The sequence below is a fragment of the Zootoca vivipara genome, chromosome 14 (assembly GCF_965207765.1).
Source record: "Zootoca vivipara chromosome 14, rZooViv2.hap1.1, whole genome shotgun sequence".
In the NCBI taxonomy this organism is placed as follows: Eukaryota; Metazoa; Chordata; class Lepidosauria; order Squamata; family Lacertidae; genus Zootoca; species Zootoca vivipara.
The window spans coordinates 46,633,911-46,659,334 of NC_142597.1; the positions used below are offsets into that span (position 1 = coordinate 46,633,911).

At 49.4% G+C, this 25,424-nt stretch overlaps 1 protein-coding gene across 3 annotated transcripts in view; it reads left to right on the plus strand.

Moving 5' to 3' along the window:
* Window positions 1-2,435: 2,435 nt before the first annotated feature.
* MYO1C (myosin IC) overlaps window positions 2,436-25,424 on the plus strand; it is a 47,257-nt gene continuing 24,268 nt past the window's right edge. The window contains exon 1 of one of the 3 annotated variants that reach the window (XM_060268421.2): window positions 2,436-2,735. In XM_060268421.2, the coding sequence (XP_060124404.1) occupies window positions 2,619-2,735 (117 nt within the window). In that variant the 5' untranslated portion in view covers window positions 2,436-2,618. Of the gene's footprint in view, window positions 2,763-6,092; window positions 6,546-25,424 lie in introns of those variants that run through there. The other 2 variants (XM_088658151.1, XM_060268426.2) reach the window with 2 other exon arrangements.

A 25,424-nucleotide genomic window follows, 5' to 3' on the forward strand; every position in this document is an offset into this window, starting at 1 on the left:
AGTTATGGCTGCCTGCCAAGAAGACGGTTGGCCCCTGACCTGATTGATTGACAGACGACTACACATGCCCTGGAGGCAGCAAAGTGGGCCGTCAGTGTTGAGAGCAATAAGACAGTACTGTATCTCTGAGTTCTCTTCACTCCCAACCCTCCTGGTTTCAGAGCCAGCCAGAGAAAGATTTTGCAGCAGGGGGAGGGTTCCTCTGCTCTTAGCTTCCTGAACTGACTGTGGGCAGTAGCATAGGTAAAGTTGCCTTGCCTGGCTGCTGCATGTTAGAGGCATGAGAGCAGTCTATGAGGTGTCTTGTGGGGTTTTTAATTCCCAGCCTGGGCCTGGAAAGAAGCCAGAGGGTTGGGCAGGGGTGGGTGAGTGTGCATGTAGAGGGGGCAGGGGAAGTCTTTCCTCTTGGGACAGAGCAGAATGTTCTTTCAAGGACTTCTTCCAAAAGTGATTCTGGTTTTCTCTCACCCAAGCTGCAGCTCCTCTGTAAACACCCAGCACCAACATCAATCTGCAACTTTTTTGCACAACTGCTTAAGGCCTAGGACTCCTTTTTTCTGGCACTGCATCAGACAGCCACAGACTCATAACTGTCTTTTGTTTCCGTCTTAGGTACCAAGCTGTACTAGGGAAGTAGCAAGAAGTCATGGACTGATTGTGTCCAAGGGTTTTCTTTTTTCCAATTGCCATGGGCTTTCTTTTTGGCCTTGGAGGAGCCATTTCTCCTCATTCTGATGAGAAGTAGCCAGTACGGTTTGCTGGGAAGAGTTGGAGCAGGAGCAAGTAGGGAATGGGAGCCTGAGGGTGGGGGCACCACCCACCATTGGGAATGACTTGCAATTCAAAATCTGCAGGCTCCTTAGAGCTTCTCCTTGCTAGGGGCTAGGCAGGCTGGGGTGCTGGAGACTCTGCCTCTACAATTAAGCCCTTGCATTCTGATTGGTGGCTTCTGAAAGTGGGTAAAATGCTATGGCAAGGGGACCCCCAGTATCTGTGTGTGTCCCATGCAATGGCATGGAAAAATGACAAATACCTGCTGAGGCCAGCATGCTGCAACTGCCAGTGTGGATGAGGAAGGCCAAGCTCTCTCTTGGGCAGGAAGAGCTCCTGTCAGGTGACCCTTCCCTGCCCCCCCCCAACCCATTTGTCAGATACTTGGCAGCTGCTGGCTCCATCAGTCTTCTATGGCTGTTTCTCAAAGAAAACATTTGTCTGCTTTCAAGTTGCCTAAGTGAAATCACTTGAGAACAATACAGCCAGAGGGGTAGCAAGTGAAACATTGCAGGTTTCTTCAGACAACTTGCTCCTCCCTGTCCATCTCTTAATGCAGGCAGGAGCCATCAATGGTCACCCCCCTCTCTTGGGGATAAATAGTGGACCTCTGCATTTACATAGCACAGCTTTATGTAAACAGGAAATGTTTCCAAGATATTTCACATGTTTTCTGGACCCTAAAATATCCACTGATAAGAGCCATTGTTTCTTTCCCCACTGCTTCCTGCAAACTAAATTATGATTTCCTTGAGACGGCCCAGCCTTAGAGTCCCAGAACATTGTCTCCTGTCTCACCTGATTATCTTGGAACATGGACCAAGCAAGGCAATTTCTCTGAAGGGCAGGAGACAAAGTTCACGGAAGGCTGGCGGTTACAGCCCTTGCGGGTGAATTTCCAGAGCAATCCCCATCAGGAAGCAGTTGCAGGATAACGCTGCAGCAGCGTGGGAGGAAATCAATAGTGTATGTCCACCAGATCATTCCTTCATTCTCTCTTCCTTCAAAACCAGCTCCACAGCCCTCCTTCCCCTCCAGCAGAAACATGGCCGGGGGGGGCACATTATTATTATTTATTAAATTTGTATATTGCCCTTCATCCATAGACCTTGAGACAGTTCACATGCAGGGAGGGTCTTTTTTGGCTGTGGCATCAGCACAGACTCTGGTCCTCCTTCCTTTGGGTACAGCCTCTCTTCTCCCTGGCCATTTCAGAGACTGGTAAAGACTGTCACACAGGTGTTCAGATCAGATTATCACTGCCATGTATTTGCCTGCTGCCAGTGGTGGCCTTTTTTTTTACTGTATGTGTATGCAGCTCTTTTTATGATGTTTCCACTGTTTTTTTATTAATAAAATAGCTTGCTGACTTCAGGAGCCTTTGGGTGAAAAGTAGCACATATTATTTACCAAATTAGCACACAAACAAAGCTTTGCCCCTTAGGAAGAGGTCTGACAGAAAGAAAGACACACCTGGCGCCAGCTGGGTAAGGGGAACAAGGAGAGCCAATGTACCCGGAGAGCATGACACAGGAGGAAAAGAGCCCTTCCGCTGCAGCTTCTCGGGGCAGAACAGCCAAGGTCACAAAGGTGGTGCCAAAAATTGTAGATGTCCATCCAGGTCTCCAGAGTCCCCTGGGTCTGAGAGAAGAAACATTGGAGTTAAAAGCAATAAGCAAAGACATAAATTAAAGGCTCTTGGAACAGCTGAAAGGAGGTGGAAACAAGTGCTTGAACTGCATTGTTGCTTGAGCTCACACCTAGGGCTTGTACAAACACAGGCCTCCAGTTCTTCCGCTGCTGGGCCAAGAAGGAGGCTGTTAATTTTGCTGCTGCTCCTTCAGAGAATGCCAGGACTGTTCGATGTCCGTCAGCTGCAGAGGGATGGTGAAAACCAGAGACTGAGCCCTAGGAGGATGGAGTTGTGGACAAAGTTTATCCCCACCGGAGAAATGATCTGCCAGGTTGGTGAAGATCGAGGGGCTAAGCCTGTAAGCATGGCTCTTCTTGTGCTGCCTAATCCTGCTTTCCTTTTCTTGTTTTGGCACAGACAAACACGAAGAGGGAGGCACGATTCAGGAAGGATTCTATCAGTGAGGGAACTGCCGCATTTATGGAAAGGGACATTTTAGCATGGCTTGTGAAGAGAATGGCATAAAGTTTTGAGAAAACTGGCCCTTGCAAGGCCAGAGGAAGGAGGAGACAACACTGTCCATATTTCAGACCACTGGACTGATGCTATAGCAAGTTAAAAGCAAACACAATGAAATATGTTAAGTATCAGGGGAGGGGGCATAAGGGAAAAGGCTCCAAGAGCTGTGTAAAATTAGCTGGGCTTCAGGCTGCCTCTATGTCGGTGAATGATTGGATCTGGAATACCATACAAGTGAAGAGGAGGCATTTGTTGGTTTGGGCTTTATACATATCTCCCAATATCTGCTCTGTTGCTTTAAATTAAGGTTGCCTGCAGGTTTCTAACTCTTTGTGCAGGTGACATAGGCAGGATTCCAAATTCGAAAGAGGTCACAAAGGTTGGAGCAGATGTTGCTGGCTTTATTGGGACCTCCAAAAGCTAACAGCTTGCATTGCCAAAGGATGTTGGCTCTCAGCTTTATACAGTCCAGATGAACGATTATTGCTCTTCTCCAGTGTCTATTGTGGTGGACCATGGGCTGGGCTGTGAGGCACTAGTGGCTATACCCGATGTGGGAGTGACAGGGGAAGTCTTCCTTGCCCTGTGCTCTCTGGCTACAAGATTTGGCTCTCAAGTTACCCTGGGACTCTTTTCCCACACCCGGTTGCTCCTACGGTAGTAACAAGGTCCAGGCCCTGTCGTCACGGCAGGATTTCTCTCTCTCCCCTTTGGCTCTGCTGTGCCCTCTCAGGCAGCTCCTGTGCCCATGTGGTACCAGCCAATGCGCCAGTGTGAAATGACAGTGGTTGTGGGGAAGAGGACTCAGAGGCTGGGTAACATTCTGAGCTGCCACAGTCTGCTGATGGAGCTTGAAGTGACAGCAGCAGAGTTGGATTGCCAGTCCTGTAGTCCAATGGCAGCAGTTCCACCCATGAAGAGGGTGGAGGTTGCTGGTGCTGCTGGCAGGACACTTGCGGCAACATTGGAAGGCTTCATCTGGGAGTAGCTGGGAGAATGCCATGTAGATCAGACTCCCCACCCCCACGTTGGAGCCCGTGCATTCTTTTGAGCTCCTGGTTCCCCCTCCCTGCCCCCACTCTTGCGTTCTCCTCTAGCACCAGGCCATCTTCTATTCTGCCTCCCCCCCTTCCTGGCTGCCTTATTGATTGATTAAATATGAGATTAATTGGGGTAAATGTTTTCTACATGCTTACTTCCTTAGCCTCAGTGTTCCCCATCTGAAAAATAGGCACATTCCTTGGAATGCCTATCTCTCCTTTAGCTGATATGCTGTAATATGCTGCACTGCACTGCTTTTTGTGTTATACATATGATCTTGTGTGTGATGTGACTTGAAGTGGCGGGGTTCAGAGTAATGGGGTCTACATGCACTCTTAGTTCTTGCTTCATGTAGGACCTAAGTGACATATCTGTTTTGTGGGTTGGGGGGGGGCCTGGAATTCTCTGCAAGGCTTTGAAGCAGCACAGCTTTTTGAGTCCATTAGGTCCTTCTAAAAATAACAGAGATGTGCAACTGTTGGTGACTTCAGGGGCGGTGGGGAGGGGGGGAATCCTTACCAGGTCAGCAACACAGAATTTACATCTTAGCTGAAGTGCTGCGGACAGCTCTGACATGGACCCACAGTCTTCTACTATTCTGAATTTGACTCTTGAGATTCTTGGGGAATAAGAGCTGTGTAGTTTGAAGAGCCTGCCATTGTGAGCATAAATGCACTTAGAACTTTTTAATGTCCTGTCTCCAGATGCTTCAAAATAAGAAACTTGAAATATTTTATTACTAAAATAACAACCCTCTACTGCTCTATTAACTGCCAACAGCTTACTTGGGAGCATCTGAAAACAGGCAAGACTCAACCCTACCAGAAGCCTGTCAGCTACCCTTATGTTGGAAGCTGCCTTATCCTAAGCTGGACTGTTAGTCCTTCCAGTGCAGTATTGTCCGTGCCCTCACTATCCCCGATCATTGTTAGAAATCTGCAGAGCTTCAGGCAAAGTGAGCAAAGAGGTGTTACACAAGGGGCTCCCTTACAGGCTAAAGCTGCATCTGCCCCAGCACTGGGCACATTAACTGGCAGCAACTCTCCAGACAGGTGTCTCTTACAGTTCTGTTACCCGAGACCTTTCATTGGAGAAGTCCAAGCCTTAACCCACAACCTTTTACAAACAAACTGTGGACTTGCCAACCGCCAGAGCCTGACACTTTGTAAACTGGTCAGATTTGCAAGCAGGGCTGGGCTCAACTGAACCACAAGGCAAAGACAAAGACTGCTGGTGGTGGAGAACTGCAAAAGGCCATTTTTGCAAGGGAGTTCACCCTTCCACTTTGCCCCTAAGTATAGGGCATCACATGGATAAATCCCACGGAAAGTCTCCTTGGGGCTTCTGCATGGCAGAGCCCTCCTCTACTTTCTAGGTCCGAGTTTGCACTCCTTGCAGTGAGCACCTGGGAAAAGCTGCAGTGAATTGCAATTCTCTCCTGCTTTCTTCATGTGAGCAGAGCAGATCCCAAGCTCTCTTCCTCCTCCAGGAGTTGACAAATGTTAGAACTTGGATTTAAAAGTCACCGCCAGCATTCAAGGCCTGCCTCAAGTCACAGGGAGAGAGCGGACGGCTTTTCCGCCGCTTCCCTCGGCAGATCCAGGGAAAGCGGCCTGTCCCCCGCTCGCCGTGCCCCAGAGAGGCGCTCCGGGAACAAGGACGAGGCTCCTCCGCAAGGGCAGGGAGAGGCAGGCCGGGGCGCACGGAGAGCGAGGGGCCGCACGGCCGCACTGCGCAGGGAGCCGCCTCGGACCCGCTCGGGCAGCAGCGGCTCTGCAGGGCGGGTGTTAGGCCCAAGTGCCGCCGAGAGGCCCTCCAGCTCCCGGGGGCGAGCGAAGCTGGGCCACCACGCATGGTCCCCCAGGGCCCCTCCAGCCAGTGTGGTGAAGTGGTTAAGAGCGGTGGCCTCCTAATCTGGGGAACCGGGTTCGAGTCTCGGCTCCTCCACATGCAGCTGCTGGGTGACCTTGGGCCAGTCCCACTTCTCTGAAGTCTCTCAGCCTCACTCACCTCACAGAGTGTTTGTGTGGGCGAGGAAGGGAAAGGAGAATGTGAGCCGCTTTGAGACTCCTTCAAGGGGGTGATAAAGCGGGATATCAAATCCAAACTCCTCTTCTCGAGCGCCACCGAGGCGGGGAAGCGCCTCACACAGCGGGGCGGCGGAGGAAGTTCCCTCAGGGACACGGAGACACCCCCGCCCCGCCCCGCCCCGCCCCAAGGTCGCTTCTCGCGCGCGCGCCTTTCCCGCGCAAACGGGCCCGCGGGGGCGGGGGGGGGTGGAGGAGGAGGAGGAGAAGGAGGAGAGAGGGTGGCGCAGGCGCGGGGGCGTGGCCAGGCCGCCCTCCTGCCCTCCTCTCCCCGCGTGAGGGCCCGAGCCAGGCCGGCTCGCGAGTCCCGCCGCGCAGGCGCATTCCGCCCTTGCCACGGCTCCGCCCGGCCCGTGACGGGCGCCCCAATTGCCGCCGCCGCCGCCTCCGATCCGACCGAGCGGCTGGAGCGAGTGTCGCCGACGGGGCACGAGAAGGGCGCGGCGGAGCGGGAGGGCCACGCGGCGGCAGCAACTCCCTCAGCGCCCCGCAAGGTAGGCCAGGAGGCGGAGGACGGACCTCTGAGCATGGGCAGAGCGCCTCTCCCGCCGCCCGCTGGACTGGGTCTCCCCATGGGGCGAAGGCAGCGGCGACCCCCGGAGGGGCTGAGGGGGCGGGGCTCCTCTCCCCCTCCGCGTCCCGCCCGCAGCCCCGCCTTCTCCCACCCTGAGGAGCTAGCTCTCCACGTGCAGAGGAGGAGCCCCCTGTTCACGTGTCCCTAGGGAACGCGGCCCTCCCAGGTGGGCTCTCCGCGGCGAGGGCTGGGCAGGTGTCCCCGGGGGGCGCGGCGGCGGGTCTCGCCCGGCGCTTCTGAGCTGGCTTTCTCCCGAGGAGGCCCGCTCTGGCTCGGCCGCCAACAACTCCGCTTCGGCGCCGGAATTCGCTGCGCAGGAGCCGGAGGGAGGCGGCAGCCCGGGGGGGGGTCGGGTCTGCGAGGGCGCAGCCGCCGCCGCCGCCGCCCGAAAGCGGAAGGGCACCTGGGCTGCCCGCGGCGAAGCGTGGCTCTTGCTCCTTAGCCTAATCCGTCTGCTGCCAGCCAGCCAGCCGCTTCCTCGCCGACGGCGCTTGCTCGCCTTCCCGTGGGGAGAAGACGAGGCAGCAGAGGCTGATCTCCCGGAGGGAAGGCGGGCAAACTCAGGCACGGGGGATGGTGGCCCTGGAGAAGCACGGCATGGCACGGCACGGCACGGCACGGCATGCCCACTTGCTGTCATCCCCCGTCCTGTATGCCAGGCAGCAGCTACACCTGAACAAGCCCCACTCAGAGCTCAAGTGTGAAGCCCACCTCCCTTCCGGGTGCAGCAGGGGTGCACCTGGCAGATTCAGCCTCAGCTGGACTTCCTCAGGCTGCCTTCTGGATCAGGCCCATAGCTCATCGGGTCCAGCACCTTCTTCCAACCAGATGCCTGTAGCATATTATGCTCCCATGTTTAACTTTTCTCTGGGGAAGTCACTTTAATTATATATATATATATATATATATATATATATATATATATATATATATATATATGCCTCATTATAAGTGATTCCAAAGTAAATGCTTTTCAAAAGCCAAGCCATGAACCACCTACTTTTGAAAACTTTGATATCTCTATGGTACTGTAGTTTTTGTTATGTGACTGGAGCCAAGGACCATCTCCTGGGGTCCACGAACCACCAATTGGGAACCACTCATATATAGTATGTATAAATATGTATAAGCAAAATAAAAAAAAATTCCTTCCAGTAGCACCTTAGAGACCAACTAAGTTTGTCATTGGTATGCATGCACACGAAAGCTCATACCAATGACAAACTTAGTTGGTCTCTAAGGTGCTACTGGAAGGAATTTTTTTATTTTGTTTCGACTACGGCAGACTAACACGGCTACCTACCTGTAACTAGGTATAACCAGTATATAATAATGTATGAGAACATCAAATCCCAGATGCAGGCCAGGAGGATTCCTATACTGGGTTATGTTTTTGTGTTTCTTTGATTATCGTGGGACTCAACTCCAGGTATATCCTGCTGAACAGGCTTGCAGTTGTGCTTTTAAGGGAATGAAGATTCATCTGCTCTTGTGTCTGTGTGTGGCTTTCCATTGGAAGTGCCTGGTAAGAGTTGGGGTCGCTGTCCAGTGCAGTGAGGGTGAGAGCCTGCCAGAAGGGATGAAACCTCTGGTGAACCTGGGAAGGAAAATGAGTGGGACTCTCTGCCGCCTTTGTATGGGTGTCTTGCAACTTGTGTCTCTGTCAAGGTTGTTAGCAGGCCGAGCCCTTGGAGAGAATTTGGTCTTAATTAAAAGTGACCAGAGGCCAGCAAATCCACAGCTGCAAGGGCAGGCTGGATGCTTACTTAGTGGACGTCCTGGGAGAGGGGGAGGTATTCTTGCTTTGCTCAGGGTTTAGGCGTGTACATTTTCATGTTCCGTTTTGCATTCCAGTGCTTGATGATTGCAGGGAAACCCTTGGCCTTAGGAGTCGTCGCACAGACACTCTCTCCCCCTTTTCCCAGGGTTTTGATCTGGCTTACAGAAGTAGCTGCTTGGTCAGGGAAGCTGGACTCTGAGCGGAAAGTCAAGATTGCCCCAAAGGGGATTTTTTTTGTTCTCAGGGTGGACTACCTAATCTTTCTGGGCTGAGCTGCTGGGCTCTTATTTCCTGTTGCTTATGAGTGTTATGGAAGCTCTTAGTCACAATCAGCATTGCCAAGAGTGGCTTGATGCAAAGAGGAAAGGAAGCATAGCAGGTGACCTCTGCAGAGGCTGCTTGAAGGTCTCCTGGCTGGCTCCCAGTTGCAGTGCAGTGGAATGGCGGGTGGGTGGGGGTCTCAGCCAAAGAGGTGTGATACGGGTATGTCAATCTGTGTCTGCATGAGAAGCTCTGAGACATGGGTTCTCTCCACCGCCCCCCTGTCCATTTGTGACTTGGATAAGTAGATGAGATCTGCAGAGTTCCTCCCCTTAAAAATTGGGTGGCATGTCGGAGGAGAGCAGTATTGGTTAAGATCACAGCTTTTGAATTCACTGCACTTAAAAAAACAAACAAACTATCTTTCATTTGTGAGTTGGGCTGGGGAAAACCCCCACATGTCAGGTTGCCAGAACATTTGCAAATTGGATGCTGGTGCCAGCTTGCAGGTCTGAAGCCTCTGCCAGCCTGATGCAGAGCTGCCACCTAAACTACCATGGCTGGCTTCTTGGGATGTGATGGTGGGGAGCAGAGCGATGGAACTCTTTTCTCAGTCCTGTCCGGAAATGCTGGGAGAAGCGGCTTCCAGTTTCTGTGGGGCCTCTGAGAGAGGGGCGCCTGGGTGCAGCGCTGCTACTGCCTTGCCCACTTCCATGGTGCTCAGGGATGATCCAAGGAGGACTTTGGAGTTGTGACTCTTTGCTAGTGAGACACAGCAAAGGGAGGGACTGTCTAAGCTCCAGCAGGAAGCCTTTGCTGCTCCAGCAGAGCAGGGTCCTGGCTGGATGTTCTGGGTGGGCTTCCTTCGCCAGCAGTGACTGATGCAGTCAGTTCTGAGCCGTTCTTTGTGCAGGGAAAATGCATTTTGTTGGCCAGACTTGGTGTCCCCGAAATCATGCCTGCCATGCACATTCTGAGCCTTTGTTTCCCTGGGCAGCTTGGTTTAATAACATAAGAACAAGCTTACCATGCCTCTAACTCACTTAGCTGCAGCCTGGCTAATTTCCTGGCTTCTGTCGTTTAAACAGGCAGCACTGGCTGCTGATGTGGCCAGTTGAGCAGCTTCTGGGTGGAAGCCCTTATCCTGTTGACAGGTAAAGGGCTTCCATGGGGCCTCCCAGCATCCTGGAGCCAGCCCCTCCCCTCGCCTCCTAGAGAGCCTGGCAGGAGTCCTGCCTGATGGCTTTTCCAAGGGAGTGGATTATTGGTTTTAGATTGAATTGCCTTTTATATCCTGGGCTGTGTGCTTTGCTCCCACACCACCTGCTGCATCTCAGGTGGCATTTGGCTGGGGCTGGGCAGAGCTTTCACTCTTGAAAAGCAAAGGGCTTCCTTTCTGGGGGGATGACCACTTTTGGAGCCCTTTGGGTCAATTCTCTTTCCCCTCTTCACTTGCCTGAGTCTCACCCAATGAAGAACCACTGAGAGACGATGCAGAATGACGTGTTAGCACTTCATACAAGAGGGAGGGTGACATTCTAATCCTGGAAAGAGGCTGACTTCTGGTGCATATTCAGATGCAGTTCTGCAGGGCTCTCTTCCCTCCCAGCCTCCCTTCCTCCCCAGGTTAAACAGATGGAGCGTGATATTTATTTGCATCCTTGTCTAGTGCTTGTCACAACAGAGCAAAAATCTCCCACAAGGAGGGGCAGCCCACTGGCTGGTTGTACACACAGCTTGGTGAGCACTCCCTTCCTTGAACTCAGATGCTTTTTCATTCATCCTGCTCTTCCTTCAATAAGCGTATGGGCGAGCAGGCAGAAGCTTGCTCACAACAATCCTGTGGAGTAGATTAGACTGAGAGGAGGAGCCTGGTTCATGTTCACCCCAGGATGGTTCCATGGGGGTTCAAATGCAGAGCGCTTTAGCCTTCAGGTCCATCTCCAGCCTTCAGGTCCACCTCTCTCTATGCAGGGTGTGCAGGGTGTGTCCTCTCTCCTACTTTTCTTTCCCACTGATCCCCCCCCCTCCACGCAACTGAGCAAGTGGGAAGTAAAATGGGAAATGCAATTCCTTGTAAGCAAGTGGAAGGTGATGCATGTTAGAGCAAAAAAATACGGCATCTGAACTGGCAGCAACTGACCAGCAATGAAACCTCGGGACACAGCAAATAGCTCTACGAAGATGTTGACCCAGTGTGCAGCAGCTGTGAACAAGGCAAATGCCATGCCTGAGCCATTAGGAAAGAGATTGAAAATAAAACTCCCGCTTTCACAGTACCATTATACAAAACATTTGGAATATGGTGTACAGTTCTGGTTGCCCTGCCTTAAAAAGGGTATTTTCAAGCTGGGAAGGGTTCAGAAGAAGGCAGCCAAACACATTTGCTGGATAATGGTGGAGTTTATTATGGAGAACTTTTATTATGTACACAGTCCTGGAAAGGAGAGTCCCCCTCCCAAAGGTATCTGCCAACTTGTGGATAGTGCAACAAATGTGTTTTGTTTTTTGCCTTCTGTCACAAAGCAATAGGCTCCTGCGGTAAGGGAAGTGCTAGCCTCACATTGGGCTCTCCAAAACTGAAGGCCAGGGGATGTTTTGTTGTGAAATGCCTTGTCTCAAAGTGTGCTGTGCAGGACTGCAGGTAATAACAATGAATAGTGATTTTTAAAAGAGAGGGGGGGTGTGGAGAGACTCCTCTATGAGGGCAGCTTACAACTTTGGGGGGCCTTTTTGGTTTAGGTTAGTGAGTGAGGCAGGACATAATGGGGCGTTTGGCATATTGGCAAAAGAGGTTTTTCTCCCTTGTTGTGCTGGGACTTGTGGACATCCAGTGAATTGGGGAAGACAAAAGAAAGTCCTTCACAAGCCACGTGGTTAACCTGTGGAACTCGCTCCTGCAGGAGGCAGAGGTAACCACCAATGTGGGTGGCTTTAAGAAAGGCTTGGACAGATGCATGGAGGAGGAGGCTATCTAGCCAGGAGGGCTGTCTTCTTCCTCCACGGTCAGAGGCTGTGATGCTTCTGAATCCCAGATGCTAGAAGTTGCAGAAGGGCAGGGGCTTCCCACAATGGGCATCTGGTGAGAGCAGTTTGTTGGACTAGATGGGCTGTTGGCCTGACCCAGCAAACTCTTGTTCTGTTCATATCCTTTGGTGCCTTTGAGAAGTAAAACAAGACATTGTTTACTTCAGGCAATAATCATGAATATGCTGCAAACTGAAGGTGCCTGAATGTGTCTTCTTGCCAGTTGGCAAGTGGGGTGGGGGAAGCTCCCTCATGTGAGCCATCACCATCATTCTACTCAGGAAGGTTGCTGGGATCCCTGTGTGCGCTTTGTCAAGAGCTAACCCTCCAGCTGGCTTGAGTGGCTCCTTAGGAAGTCGCCTGTCCCTGGCTGGCCTTGCTCCCCCCCCCCCCCGCTTGTGGGATGAGAATGTGGCATGTCAGAGAGAGAAGGACCGTCTGCCCTCTGGGGTGGGGCTTGGACCCACATCTGTGGGTTGTTTGCTGGGAGTGGCAGCTGAAGGGGGCATGGGAAATTCCGGGGAGTGGGGGTGGGGCTGAAGTCCTCTGGAACAAGAGCACTTGAGACACTTTTATATTTGGCAAGGGAAATTCTTCTGCTGAGAGAGAAAGAAGGTTCTTGAGGGGAAAGGCTGCTAAGAATAGAAAACATTCCAGGCTCTTCCAAATCCCAGCCTTTTCCAGGCTTGCAACTCAGCGCAGCCCTGGGAATTTGGTCCCACTTACTGCCTTGGAGTTTGAATTGTGGGGATTCAGGGCTTGGGACCTGTGAGGCTGCTGGGTTCCTGTGCTCTTCCTTGGACAAAGGAGGTTTCCAGACCCGCTCCCCCCCCCCAGGCCCTTCTCCCTGCATGTGGGGATGGCAGGAAGAACCAGCAGCCGCACCTTGTTCCAGGCACTCGGGGGTCTGGGAGCAGAAAGCCTCCCTCCTGACCTTTTGTCCCTGGGGACTTTCTGCTCTCCTCTCATTGGCAGCGTTGCTGAGGAGGGCCCTGCGCTCTTTCTTCCCTCCCTTGCTCCCCTCCTCTGCTTCTCTCTCCCCTACTTGGGTCCCGTGCAAGAGAGGAATTTCAGCAAGATTCTCCACACGCTGGCATTGCCACTCCTCCCCACTGTGGAAAGTAGGACTAAAGTCAGCTCTCTCCCCCTTTCCCACCCTCGCCAGATCTCAACACAAACTGCATTCCATTCATTCCATGGGCTTGACTTGTGTGGAGGGGGGGCTTGCCATGACAGGCTGGAAGCAGAGCTGCCATCTCCGTCTGCAGCCCAGGCAGGGCCTGCCCCCTGCCTTGCCCCATAGCGCTTCCTGGGGAAGGCGTGGCAGGGGTGCCCCACTCCCCAGCGCCTCTGTAAGGACAGCGGCAAAGGTGCAGGTGGCTGTTGCAATTGTGGGTCCAGCCTCTGGGATCAGAAGTGTCCATAGCTCCCTGAGCCTTTCATGTGTATATATTTTGGGTGTAAAGTGGGTCTGTAGGGTCAGGGTCCAGTGTTAGAAACTCAGGTAGATAAGCTAATCGGCAAATGGCACCTTAAATCTAGGTTACGGTCAGTGTGAGAAACTGGGATATGAAGGGTAGGAGCCAAATGGCTTCTGAGACCTGGGTTGTGGGCGTCAAAACTGGAGGGCAGGGTCAGCAACATTGTTAATGCATGTTTAATTTGGTGTTGACAATATAAATATTGGTACCATACTTCAGTTTTCAAAACACTCTGCTCTATTGTTAAACTCCTTAATATACTGTCTATTCTTAATGTATGCTTCAAGGCTTCAAAGCAGCTACATTTCAGGAATCCTGGAGTGTCATCCAGGCGCAAAAAATGGTGCCCAGACTTTTTGAGGTGCTTGCAAATGGAGACTCTTTAGGTGCAAAATGCACCTGGCGCTCTACTAATTTCAAATCGTAGTTACGGTCGCCACAATGCATTGTCCAGTTGCCTTTCCCCCCAATGAAGTTTATTATAGCAACAAGACATCGCCACAGATTGGCAGGCTGGCTGGCATGCAGCAACGTCTTTTGAAGCAGGAGCAGAAAACTGCTGCACACCAGCCAGATGGTGGCAATGTCAGCCACCAAACTTGGCAACAAGGCATCTTCACTTGTTTGCAATTGGACCTGTGCCAGACACGAAACGCGCCTTGCGCCTGGGGAATTTTGAACACAGCCTCAATGGTCCTCTGGATAACATTGGACTCAGTGTTAGAAACTAGGCACCGAATGGCTCCTTAAACCAGGGTTACAGTCGCCAAAACTCAATGCCTAGTTGCCATTTGGGCACCAGACACCTTGGAAGTCATATGTTTCAATATGACTTTTGGGTTCCTGAAATTCATTCTGATTGTGCAGATAAAATATCACAGATAGAATCTTACAGGTTGTGTTGCTAGTGTGTGAAAACAGTCCAGACCCAAGGATCCCCAGGCAGGCACCTCCAGATGGTAACAACATCAGGTGTCATCCTGGCATCTTCACTTCATTGCAAGTGGCCAATAGCCAGGGGCGAAATGTGCCCAGTGCCTGGCAAGTTTTGAATGCTGGTTGGACTACAGTTCCCATCATCTTTGGCCATGATGTGAGTTGGAGTCCAGCAACATCTAACAATCTGCCTATCTCCCATCCCTGATTTAGCAGGGGGCGTGTGATGGTTGACAAATAATTTTGGTTTCTGCATTTTGTGTAATGTGAGATGGGGGGACACACAAGCAGAATCGGAAGAGGACCTGGTTTTATTTGGCCAGACAGAGCTGGCAGCAAGGCAACCAAACAGCTCAGCTTGGTTCTTCATCTGGGACTTATAAAGTCAAGCCGACTCACAATCTGAAAGGAATGATGATGGAAAGAGGCTGGCCTGGTTGAGCAGTACTGCAGCCACACCCCAGCTGCTGTGTGCAGGAAGCTGCCTTGCTCAGACCTTTGGTCCTTTGGCTGGCCACCTGGTGGTTCTCCAGGTTGCTAGCCGCCCTGCCTGGGATGCCATTTTGCATGGCAAAATGGGGCCTGGACCTTTTGCACGGCAAGCAGAGGCTTCCTGCTGAGCCATGTTGAGTAAGAAAAGCCCCTGCAGGACTTGGTGGTGCTTGTTCTGAGAATGTTTCCGCATTTCAGAGTTCATGAGACGGCAGCCCTTGTCTGGGCAGGGCACTGCCTTGGCACTCTGGTCCCCAGAGGTGTGTTTGTTCTGCTCCGTGTGCCTTGGCTGGGATCCTGCAATAAAGAATGAGTCACGAGTGTTTGGCCAGCAGCACCAATAAGTGGAGTGTTGTAAAATTTAAGCTGGTTCCTATGAACCCAGAGAAATGGATCTTGACCCAGGGAGAGCTCAAGGATCCAGGCAAGCAGACGAATTTAAGCGTCTCCTGCCCACCAAATAACAGAGACCAAACCAGGACGTACGAAGCAAGGCACTTTTATTTTAACTGTTGCAACAGGGTCCTTCCTCTCACACAGGAGAACAAGGAAGGAACCCCAAACAAAGATGTCTTGCCCTTAAAAAGAAATTTGAAATTGGTTTCAGCCCACCCCCCAGAAGCATCATCCATATGTCACAGAAGGGGTGTAGCCCAAGACCCCCCTCCCTAGATTCATCATAGGTACATCATGAAAGGGGAGGTCTGGTGGCAGTAATCTGAGCAGTCTGGACCCTGCCCCCTGCCCCCCAAAACCTAATCAACAAAATTGAGAGATATTTACATTTCCCTGTTTCCCAGCCAAGTTAATCACACCCTTTTGTCTGGCAGTCAGGTATCAGGATGCCAGGGATTATCACTTTAATTCCTGAGACAATGAGAAGGTTCCCCCCACCCCACTTCTTCCTTGCAGAGGAACACCTGGTCAGAGAGAGAGTCAAAATGGTGTCAGAAAGGCCTGTCTTCCTGTGCTGCTTCAGACATGTGCCTGTACATTCATGTACATGTTTTATGAACAATTATTATATATATATAGATATGACCTCAAAATTCTTATAACAATTCCCCATTTGGGGCTATAATTTTTCTTAAAAATTGTTGCCCCACAAAAGAATAACCAGATGTGTTGTTTTAGTACTTTGGGAGAAGCATTTCTCAAAAATGGTCTATGTATTACACTTAACAGGATGGTCCACCAATATTGACTGGAAAGTGCAGTTTGCTTGTTTACCCTTTTGTGTGTTCTCAGGTGTCAAAAGCTAGCTCTCCTCTGGTTGCACACCTCCAACGTGGCACAACAGCAACAATCCCTGGTGAATCCCCTTAGGGCTTTCATATTGACCATGTCGCCTGGCACTCACCATAGCTGCCACAGGTTTGGACATGTCATGAGAGAGATGCCTTTGCCTTGGGCTTTCTATGGGCCTTTATTATAGGCTCTGGCCTTGCACTGTAGGGAGTTGCCCAGTTGCTCTTAAAGGAAGAAAGCTACTTGCACCTTGGATACACTTGCCCAATTAGAACTGAAGCCAAATTAAAATTTATACAGCCCCATAAAACATGTCCAAATTAGTCAAATTTAACTCTAAAAGGGATCATTCCTGTTAAATCAAGACATAAATACCTTCATTTATCTGGTGTTTCATGGATCTTGGAGCTTATTCTTGGTAAAATGAGTAAAAACAAATTTAAAAAATGTGTAGAGAAGGTTGGCACACTGCAGAGTGCCAGGTGGGACAAGAAAATGTGGTCATAAGTTGATCTAATCTAAATACTGAACTATGCAATATCCTGATCCTTTAAAAGGCATACAATGCATGGCAATAATACAAAAAAAAAACATTGGGACACTATACATTTTTTTTTTAAAAAAAAAACCCAACAATTAAACACAAAATTGGTTCACCTCCCCCTCCTTGTGGAAATAACATACTGTCAGACATAGTTCAATGTTTCTGTCGAATATCACGCAACATAAGACCTAATAATTATATATCAGTTGTATGTCTTGAGGCCATCATGATCTTGAGACAATTCCGGCTGCTTTTAAATCCTAGGGCACAGAGTCTTGAGGTCAAGGAGAGAGAATGTCCTTGCAATTCACTTTCCCCCTTTGTCCCAAAGTCATTTGACACATTTCAGTATTCCTATATAACACATAATGCACAAAACCTTCAAATTATTAATTATACGCCATTTGTATATCTTGAGGCAATCAGGTGAACTTGAGATAATTCTTGCTGCTTTTGCATGTATCTCCAACAAGGGGGTTTTCTTGTCTGCCTTCGAGTCACTGGGAGGAAGTTAACAGTACTTCTATAACAGCACTTCTAAACCTTGCTGAAACGTTATAGCTTTCTAGGTCCTCCTTCTTAGGTTGTGATCAAAGAGATAAAATGTCAATTTGGTTTCCTGTAAAACATCCTTTTGAAAATAGGCCTGCAGGGGGTTGGGGCCTGAAGATATAATTAGTTAAAAAATAATAGTGATAAATAGTCAAGAAAGGGGAGAATATTCTAGAAATTTCTTCTTGGGGAGCTGCAAATAATATAAGATCATAGTTATTTAATTACTGCTGTTATTGTCTACTCAGTCAGTTTAATTTACTTCACCTAGTTTGGCTGTGGAGGAAACAAAGGACAAAAATTTTGTTAATTAGGACACAATCGATAAGTTATTAACATTTTCCTTATGTGGTTCTGAATTCTCTTTGAGGTTCATGTATCTTGTTTGAAAGGGATTATTATTATTATTATTTACAGGAAAGAATGACTTAGATGCTACATTTGTATGTACAGAAAGAAAAAGTAGAAATACCAAAAAAAAAAAGATACAAAAATAAAACAAAATAAAATTTAGATTACCACTCACACAACAATTTTTACCTGGTTATTGTTAGAATAATTTCATAGACATAATGGAAAAACTGATATAATAAATGGAAGCAGATTATTTATAAGCTAAAGAGAAGCGCCAAAGAGAAATGAAATTACTGTTTGTATCTCCTCACTCCTCACTTTTTTTTTTTTTTTTGCTGTGGAAGAAAAGAATTGGCAAAACACTCAATCATTGCTACATTAGAAAAGGGAGGGTTATATTAACATAGGGTAATGCTTCGGGGTGAAATGCAAATGGGAGATAAGTATCCATCCTGAGTACCTGCTAGGAAAGAAATGGAGCCTTTTGTTTGCATAGTCTGTCAACTGGTAGACAGCAATTTTCTATGAATTTCCAAGTGTGGAGGGGCTTGTTTAGGTGGCGTCCCCCCCCCCATTGGGAGATAATTTTGCATTAAGGTTCTGAAAGAATTTCTCCACACCCTGAATCTCAGTATTCTGCTGGAAAGGGAAAATTATTTCATGTGAAAATCAGTCAGGAAATGTTCCTAAAATGTACAGAGTTTTGCATGTTGAACTGGAATTGGCAGCTTCTAAACAGTTGATGGTTCTCAATGGTTCTTTATCTATTTATTTTTACATAAGGAAATTTAAATTTAAGTTTCATGTGCAAAGCATAACCTTGAACCTCTTAATTAATTTATAAACTACTCAAGAGACAGACTTATAGTAGTACTCTGCTATTTATACCTGTGGAAAGAATCTGGCATGTTAAGATTTTTGGAACTTGGCAACCACTTAACCTTGATGGACCAGTAACACACATGAGGTTGTTTTCCCTCAGTGGTTCAAAGCTTTACATTAAGAAATTTGAATAATATTTCATGAGCAGATTATAACCTTTTCGCCCCTTAGTTAAAACCTCATTTTTCTCCTCTATTTTCCTCTTCAAGCTGACATAGCCTCTGTGCATGTACAGAGTTCATGATTCGGCAGTCTATTGTACCATTTTTTAAAGTGCTGCACCTCTTGACAAAATTACCATCTGAATAAAGGAAGGGAAGGGGAAAGAGTAGATTTTAAAATAGGGTTAGATTTTACACAGAAACTCACTTTTCAGTGCTTACAAACACATTTTCTCTCCCTCCTTTTTGCAAGTTTGGAAAGGGTTGGAAGGGATCTTGAGTAATCTAGTCCACCCCTTCTGAAATATGGGGATCTCAACACTATCACTGCCCTTAGGATACACATACATTTGAGTACAGACGCCTGACTGGGAAGGAAACACAGGCTATGCCCTATCACGGAAGCACATGTGTGTACTAAGGGAAAAATAAGGAAGGGGAAGATTAAAAGTACCAACGTTATATAGAAGCCTTTAGCAAACCTTAAGATTGGATAAACAGTTTAAGAGGGAATTTACTTCCTTACTAAAACCATTCTGTCCATTTGAATCAAGGTTAAAGTGACTCAGATAGACATTTGCTGGCTATGGATCCTCTACTTTTAATAACATTTCCCTAGAAGGAACACCATATTCCATAGTCACATGGTGAAACATTACATACAGAGCACATGGCTCCCTTGTGACACAGACCTTAAATATTGTGAGTTCACAAACAAACATTTTCAAGGTTACAATCTCCCTTTTCCCTTCCCGCTCCCCCTTTCTGTACAGAAAGGGGTAGGTATGCACATACACCCCACTTTTACTCTCTAGAGAAAGATTGGGAAATGTTCAAGACTTTCATATGTGCTTAAACTTTAACCCTTAATAGAGAAAGTGATAAAAACTTATATAATCACTCCACAAAAACAACAATTACACTCTTGTTCCAACTCTGAAAACCAATAATCTTTCCTTGCCAGAAAGCAGAGCTGGGCTGAATTTCAACCCATCACCACATCAGACACATTGCCTTTCACATAGCTCTAAAATGGGGGTTAGAAGGGACCCTGAGGTCATTTAGTCTAACCCTCTAAGATACAGGATTCACAAGATTTGAATGAAAATACCAACTTTATATAGAACCCTTTAGCAGATGAGTTTTTTTCCTTAAGAGGTGATATCAGGAGCCCAACACAATTGAAGTTAAAACTAGACTCAGATAGACAATTCCTGGCTAAGGAAGCTCTACTTTTGACAAACAATTCACCTTTATAGGAATAGCTGTTCAATTTTCCTTTAGTCAATATTCCTCTAGTCACTTGGAGGAAGACTCCCTTTTAGAGCCTCTCTCAATAACAAACATTTGCACACCTCATGAAGTGAACATTTTCAAGTTTCAAAATATTTTCAAAGCATTGAGCAAGCATTTTCAAACTTACTACTCTTATTTTCCTTCATCCTGCCCCCTCTTTTTACTTTTGGAGAGGAAAAAATGGCCTTCTACAGCCTCTTTAAAACAAACCTTTACACACTACCTCCACTCTTTTAAATATTTGCCATTGTTTTTGGGTTGATCAAGCCCTTACATAAGATTATTTAAGCAAGCTTGCCTTATTATTATATTATTTTAAACTATGCATGCTTTAAAAAAGGCAGTCTGTGGGTGTCATGGCCAAATTTTACACAAACCCCTAATTTCCTAAACCTGGATTATATCTCTCATTTACTTTAAGGGGAACAATGAACTATAGCAGACACAAGGATCAGACGCACATACACTTCACAGACAACACAGACAACATGTAACATGCAAACATATATAATTTTATACCATAACATACTTTGTAGGATTCCTCACAAAACTTTTCCCATTCAGAGTTCACCAGGGTTAATTTTAAAGCGGAGATTCACTGTATGTTAAAGGAACCTCCTGGTAGCCATTTCCCCTCATCTGGGTGGTCCATAGTAAAGCGGACCCAGTGTTTTTTTCTTACAAAGTTTTTGCAATTGGTTCCCTTCAAGCTTGTCCGCCCCGGGGATTTCGTGCCAATTTAAGAGAACGAATTGGAGTGGACTTTCATCCTCAAAGTCCTTACCGGAGCCAAGCCTCAGTTGTGCTTTGCCTCGGTTGGGAGTCTGGGAAAGGAATTCCTTAGAGTGGGTTGCACCCATTTTACTTAAGCCTTTTTATACTGCAGTTCGGGTCCCCGACCCTGTTCCTGGACACTCTTAACTTCCCGAGTCTATGACTCACCCCCACGTCCTAGTGGTGTTCCTGCCTGCCGTTCGCGTGCACTAACTACTAGGCGGCCTGGTGCAGCTAAAACCCTATTGGAACCCTCCCACTGGTCATCAATTGCCTGAGGGTTCCACAGCAACTTCCCTGCCTCTTACACACTAGACTCATATCCTACTGAACGCTTGCCTACGCAATGTCAGGTCGGAACTGAGGAATACAGAGATACAGAGTAGTAGGAAAGGAACGGGCGCACTTGCAATCTCTGGTCATGGGTCATACCTAACAAAGGTCGCCATGGCAGGGGGGCGTCTTCACCCGAAGATTAAGAGCAGAGGAATAGGAAACAGAGCTGGGATAGCCAGATTCCCAGATTGGTAGAAAAGCGACAGTTTGCTCAGACTTCTGCTCAGTTTGGCAGAAGGGAGCTGGGACAGTCTTTCTGAGCTCTGCGTTTAACGTAAAGACTGTTGCCCTGGACCTCAGTTCTACCTTGTAACTGTGCCTGGCAGCCTTGCTGCAACTAAGGTCCAAAGAGGAGAGTAGAAAAGGATAGTCCAAGTGGAGAAATAGATTTTTAGTTGCTGTGGTTCTTAGCTCACCCAAGGTGTCCCCTTTTAATACTCACGACCGATCCTTTCAGTCGAATCCCGTTGTCTCCAGCTTCCAACTGGTTCCTGAAAAAAAAACAGCCTTGTCCCTTTAAACGTTGCTTCGTCCTGGGGGTCCCGCTTGGACTCTCAATTACTACCAAGTGCCTCGGGTCCTGAGGTTGGTTTACCCCCCTGCAAAAGAGGCAAGGGCGCGCTGGGCTCCCCTTCCTCAGTGAACCCGGAGCTCAAGGCAAAACTGGGTCCCCGAAGTGGTCGCCAAATTGTTGTAAAATTTAAGCTGGTTCCTATGAACCCAGAGAAATGGATCTTGACCCAGGGAGAGCTCAAGGATCCAGGCAAGCAGACGAATTTAAGCGTCTCCTGCCCACCAAATAACAGAGACCAAACCAGGACGTACGAAGCAAGGCACTTTTATTTTAACTGTTGCAACAGGGTCCTTCCTCTCACACAGGAGAACAAGGAAGGAACCCCAAACAAAGATGTCTTGCCCTTAAAAAGAAATTTGAAATTGGTTTCAGCCCACCCCCCAGAAGCATCATCCATATGTCACAGAAGGGGTGTAGCCCAAGACCCCCCTCCCTAGATTCATCATAGGTACATCATGAAAGGGGAGGTCTGGTGGCAGTAATCTGAGCAGTCTGGACCCTGCCCCCTGCCCCCCAAAACCTAATCAACAAAATTGAGAGATATTTACATTTCCCTGTTTCCCAGCCAAGTTAATCACACCCTTTTGTCTGGCAGTCAGGTATCAGGATGCCAGGGATTATCACTTTAATTCCTGAGACAATGAGAAGGTTCCCCCCACCCCACTTCTTCCTTGCAGAGGAACACCTGGTCAGAGAGAGAGTCAAAATGGTGTCAGAAAGGCCTGTCTTCCTGTGCTGCTTCAGACATGTGCCTGTACATTCATGTACATGTTTTATGAACAATTATTATATATATATAGATATGACCTCAAAATTCTTATAACAGGAGCCTTCCTAGGGAGAGGAATTTGGAGAGCTCTTGTGGCAGGCCTCACTTCACGGGCAGCTGCTGAGCAGTCACAGGCTGTGGAGAGAGAGAGAGGGGGACTCCTCCAAACTTTGGGTGTGCAAAGGTGCTGTCTCCTCAGAGAAGCAGCAGCAAAGGCCAGGAGCTCCTGGGTGAGGCCATCCATGTTTCCAGCCTTTGCTTACCAGAAAAGGAAAAGAGGATGAGGGTGGGGATCTGGGCTGTTTCAAGGTGCATTTTCCACACCCATCTGCTGGGAGAGGTTGGGGGCCTTATTCTTGGCTCCCCTGATTGCACCCTATGGGATAAACATTTCTGTAGCTTATTGTTTATTCACTTTGTTGTTGTTGTTTAGTCGTTTAGTCGTGTCCGACTCCTCGTGACCCCATGGACCAGAGCACGCCAGGCACTCCTGTCTTGCACTGCCTCCCGCAGTTTGGTCAAACTCATGTTCATAGCTTCGAGAACACTGTCCAACCATCTTGTCCTCTGTCGTCCCCTTCTCCTAGTGCCCTCCATCTTTTCCAACATCAGGGTCTTTTCCAGGGAGTCCCCTTCTCCTTGTGCCCTCCATCTTTCCCAACATCAAGGTCTTTTCCAAGGATTCTTCTCTTCTCATGAGGTGGCCAAAGTATTGGAGCCTCAGCTCTCACTTTGTTACCTGCTCTTTAAAAGAGGATTAGACAAACAGCCTTAAAGGAGGATTAGAGGAATACAAGGGGGTAAAGGCCATTGAGGACTGGGCTCTGCCTCCACAGAGGGATCCCTGGCAGCAGGGCTTCGCCTGAGTCCTACTGGCTAGAAACCTCGGCAGGGGAGGCCTCTTTGTGGTCTTCCCATTGGGGCATCCAGTTGGATGGGCTCCTTGGCCAACAGGCTCTTGTGTTCTTCTAAGGTCCCAGGGTGGGTTACAAGAATTTAAAACACAAGATTAAAAACAGATTAACACAAATTACAATCACAAGAATAGGCCGGGTTCTCTCGAGTGTTAAAGGCCAGGGTGAAGAGGTGCATCTTCAGCACACTGTGTAATGAAGGGGCCAGATATCTGCCCCTCTGCAGGAAGGGAGCAAGGGAAGCTGGCCACCAGCTCAGTATTACCTGCACTGACTGGCAGCCATGACTGGTGGTGCTTCAGGCAGGACTCTCTCTTCCAGCCCTCCCTGGAGATGCCTCTGGGGGCAGAACTTGGTGCCTTCTGCATGCAGGAAGGTCCTCTCTCTCTGGGCCGCGTCCCTTCCCTAAGGGGGCTGGCACAGAGAATGCCTTTTTCCAGCCCCAGCCCCCATCCAAGGGCAATGGAGTTACCAAGAAGGCCCCCCTCCTCTGATCTTACTCCTCCCCAAGAGGGTCAGGAGGGCTGGAGGTGGCCTTTCAGATATTTAAGGCCTAAGTCTCCCTTGAATGGGGCCTGGAAATGACCTGGCAATCGAGGCAATTTGAAGGGCGGCTTATTTTGGCCTCCTGGTCCCACCCAACCCCTCCCCATGGCTGCTCTTGAGGAAGGAGGTCCTTGAGTGCCGCAGGAGGGGGAGTAGGAGCAGCTGCTGCATTTTGCCACCTCCCTGCCTCCTTCACAGGCTTTCCCGGTCCCTTAATTCCCAGGGGCCTTGTGTGGGAATCGGCAGCAAATCAATAATTGGCCCTGGCCTGTCACTGGCATCCCCAGCTGCCTCCCAGCTGCCTGCCTGCCTGCCTGCCTCTTCTCCTCCAGGAGCCCACAATGGCTCCTGGGAGCCCCTTGGAGGAGCAGGATCTCGACCTCGTTGTCGTTCCTTGCAACAAGTCGCCAGAGAAGCACGAGCCGTCCTGGGGTGCCCCTCCCTGGGCATGAGGCTGGGGGTGGCACGACCATGCCGCCCCCCTCTGTGTTGGGAGAGGCCTGTGTCTGGAGCTGAACAAACAAGCCATTAAGCGCCTCCTGGGGCTCGGCGTCCGGCATCAACAGGGCAGGCGGCGTGCTCAGCGCCTGGGCTCAGAGCTGGGACGTTGTGCCAACCTGCCAGGAGCCACGAGGGACGCCTGATCAGTACTCTCTGTTCATTGTCAGCCGAGGGCTTTTCCCCTTCCAATTAATTAGTTGTCGCAGACTGGCTCTGAGCAGCAGCAGCAGCTGGAGCTGCTCTTTTGTAAAGGGTTGCAGGTACTGAGTCCCTGCCTGGGAAAAGGGTGACCTGTTTTTTGGGGGGCAACTTTCCCTCCTCCTGGGGCCCCAGGAGCACTTCCCTGGCCCCAGTGCTCTGCAGGAGGGGTGGGGGGAGGGGTTTGGAGAGGGAGGGCTGGCTCTGCCATTGGGGACCTTTGGCATGTGGAGCAGGTGTGGAAGAGGCCAAGGGAAAGATGCCAGGGAGCATCCTGACTTTGCAGGGGATCAGAGCAAGGGGCTTAGCCCTAGACAAAAGCATTGCTGGGCGGGAGGAAGAGAGAACCGCTGCCTCAGTGCCCTTGAATCTGTGCAAAGAGAAGAGGCTGCTGAAAAGTGGCCAGTTCCTCCCTCCTGGACAGATCCTGCCTCTCTCTGTGTGTGTTTGTGTTGCAGAGCAAAGCTGCTGTGCTGCTCTCCTCCGCTCCCCTCCCAAACTGCCAGGCACCCAGTGCAAATCTGCCCTTATACAGTCATTTCCTATTCTTAGAAGCTTTTCCCTGGGATTGTGCTGGGGGAATCATCCAGAGGAAATCCTGTTTCCTCCCTTAAAAAAGCAGCACTTCTCTCACTTCCTATCGGGTGTCCCTGAGGGGACCCTGGATGGAGGGGCTGGCCCTGCCGTCCTCCCCACCTGACGTCCTTTGCAGCAGCCTCCTCAGAGCAGCCAGGTAGCAGATTTGCTTTTTGACTTTGGGCAGTGGAGCAGAGCCTTCTCAACTGTTGGGAGGCCCCGTCTGCAGGGCATTCTTGCCCCATTGCTGCGGCTCAGGACCAGGGCCAGGATCAGTCCAACGCATCAAGTGGGGCAGGGGGGACGCAGGAGGGGACCCCAGAGTCTCTCTGCTCTCCTGAGCTTCTTGCTGAGAGGAGGCGTTTCCAGTGGGGGGGGATTCCAGCAACCACAGACTCTGGACACTGAACTTTCCCAGTGAAAACATATTTTCTCCTTAAAAGGAAAATGACGGTCTGGCTGCTGGGAGGAGGAGAGGCTTTGGCTGAGCAGAATCCAGCTCTTTCTCCTCAGTGCCACATCTGGCAGGACAGGGAGAAGCTCTGCAGGCGACTAGGCTGAGCTGGGGGGCTGCGTGGCTGCTGCGCTCTGGGTGCT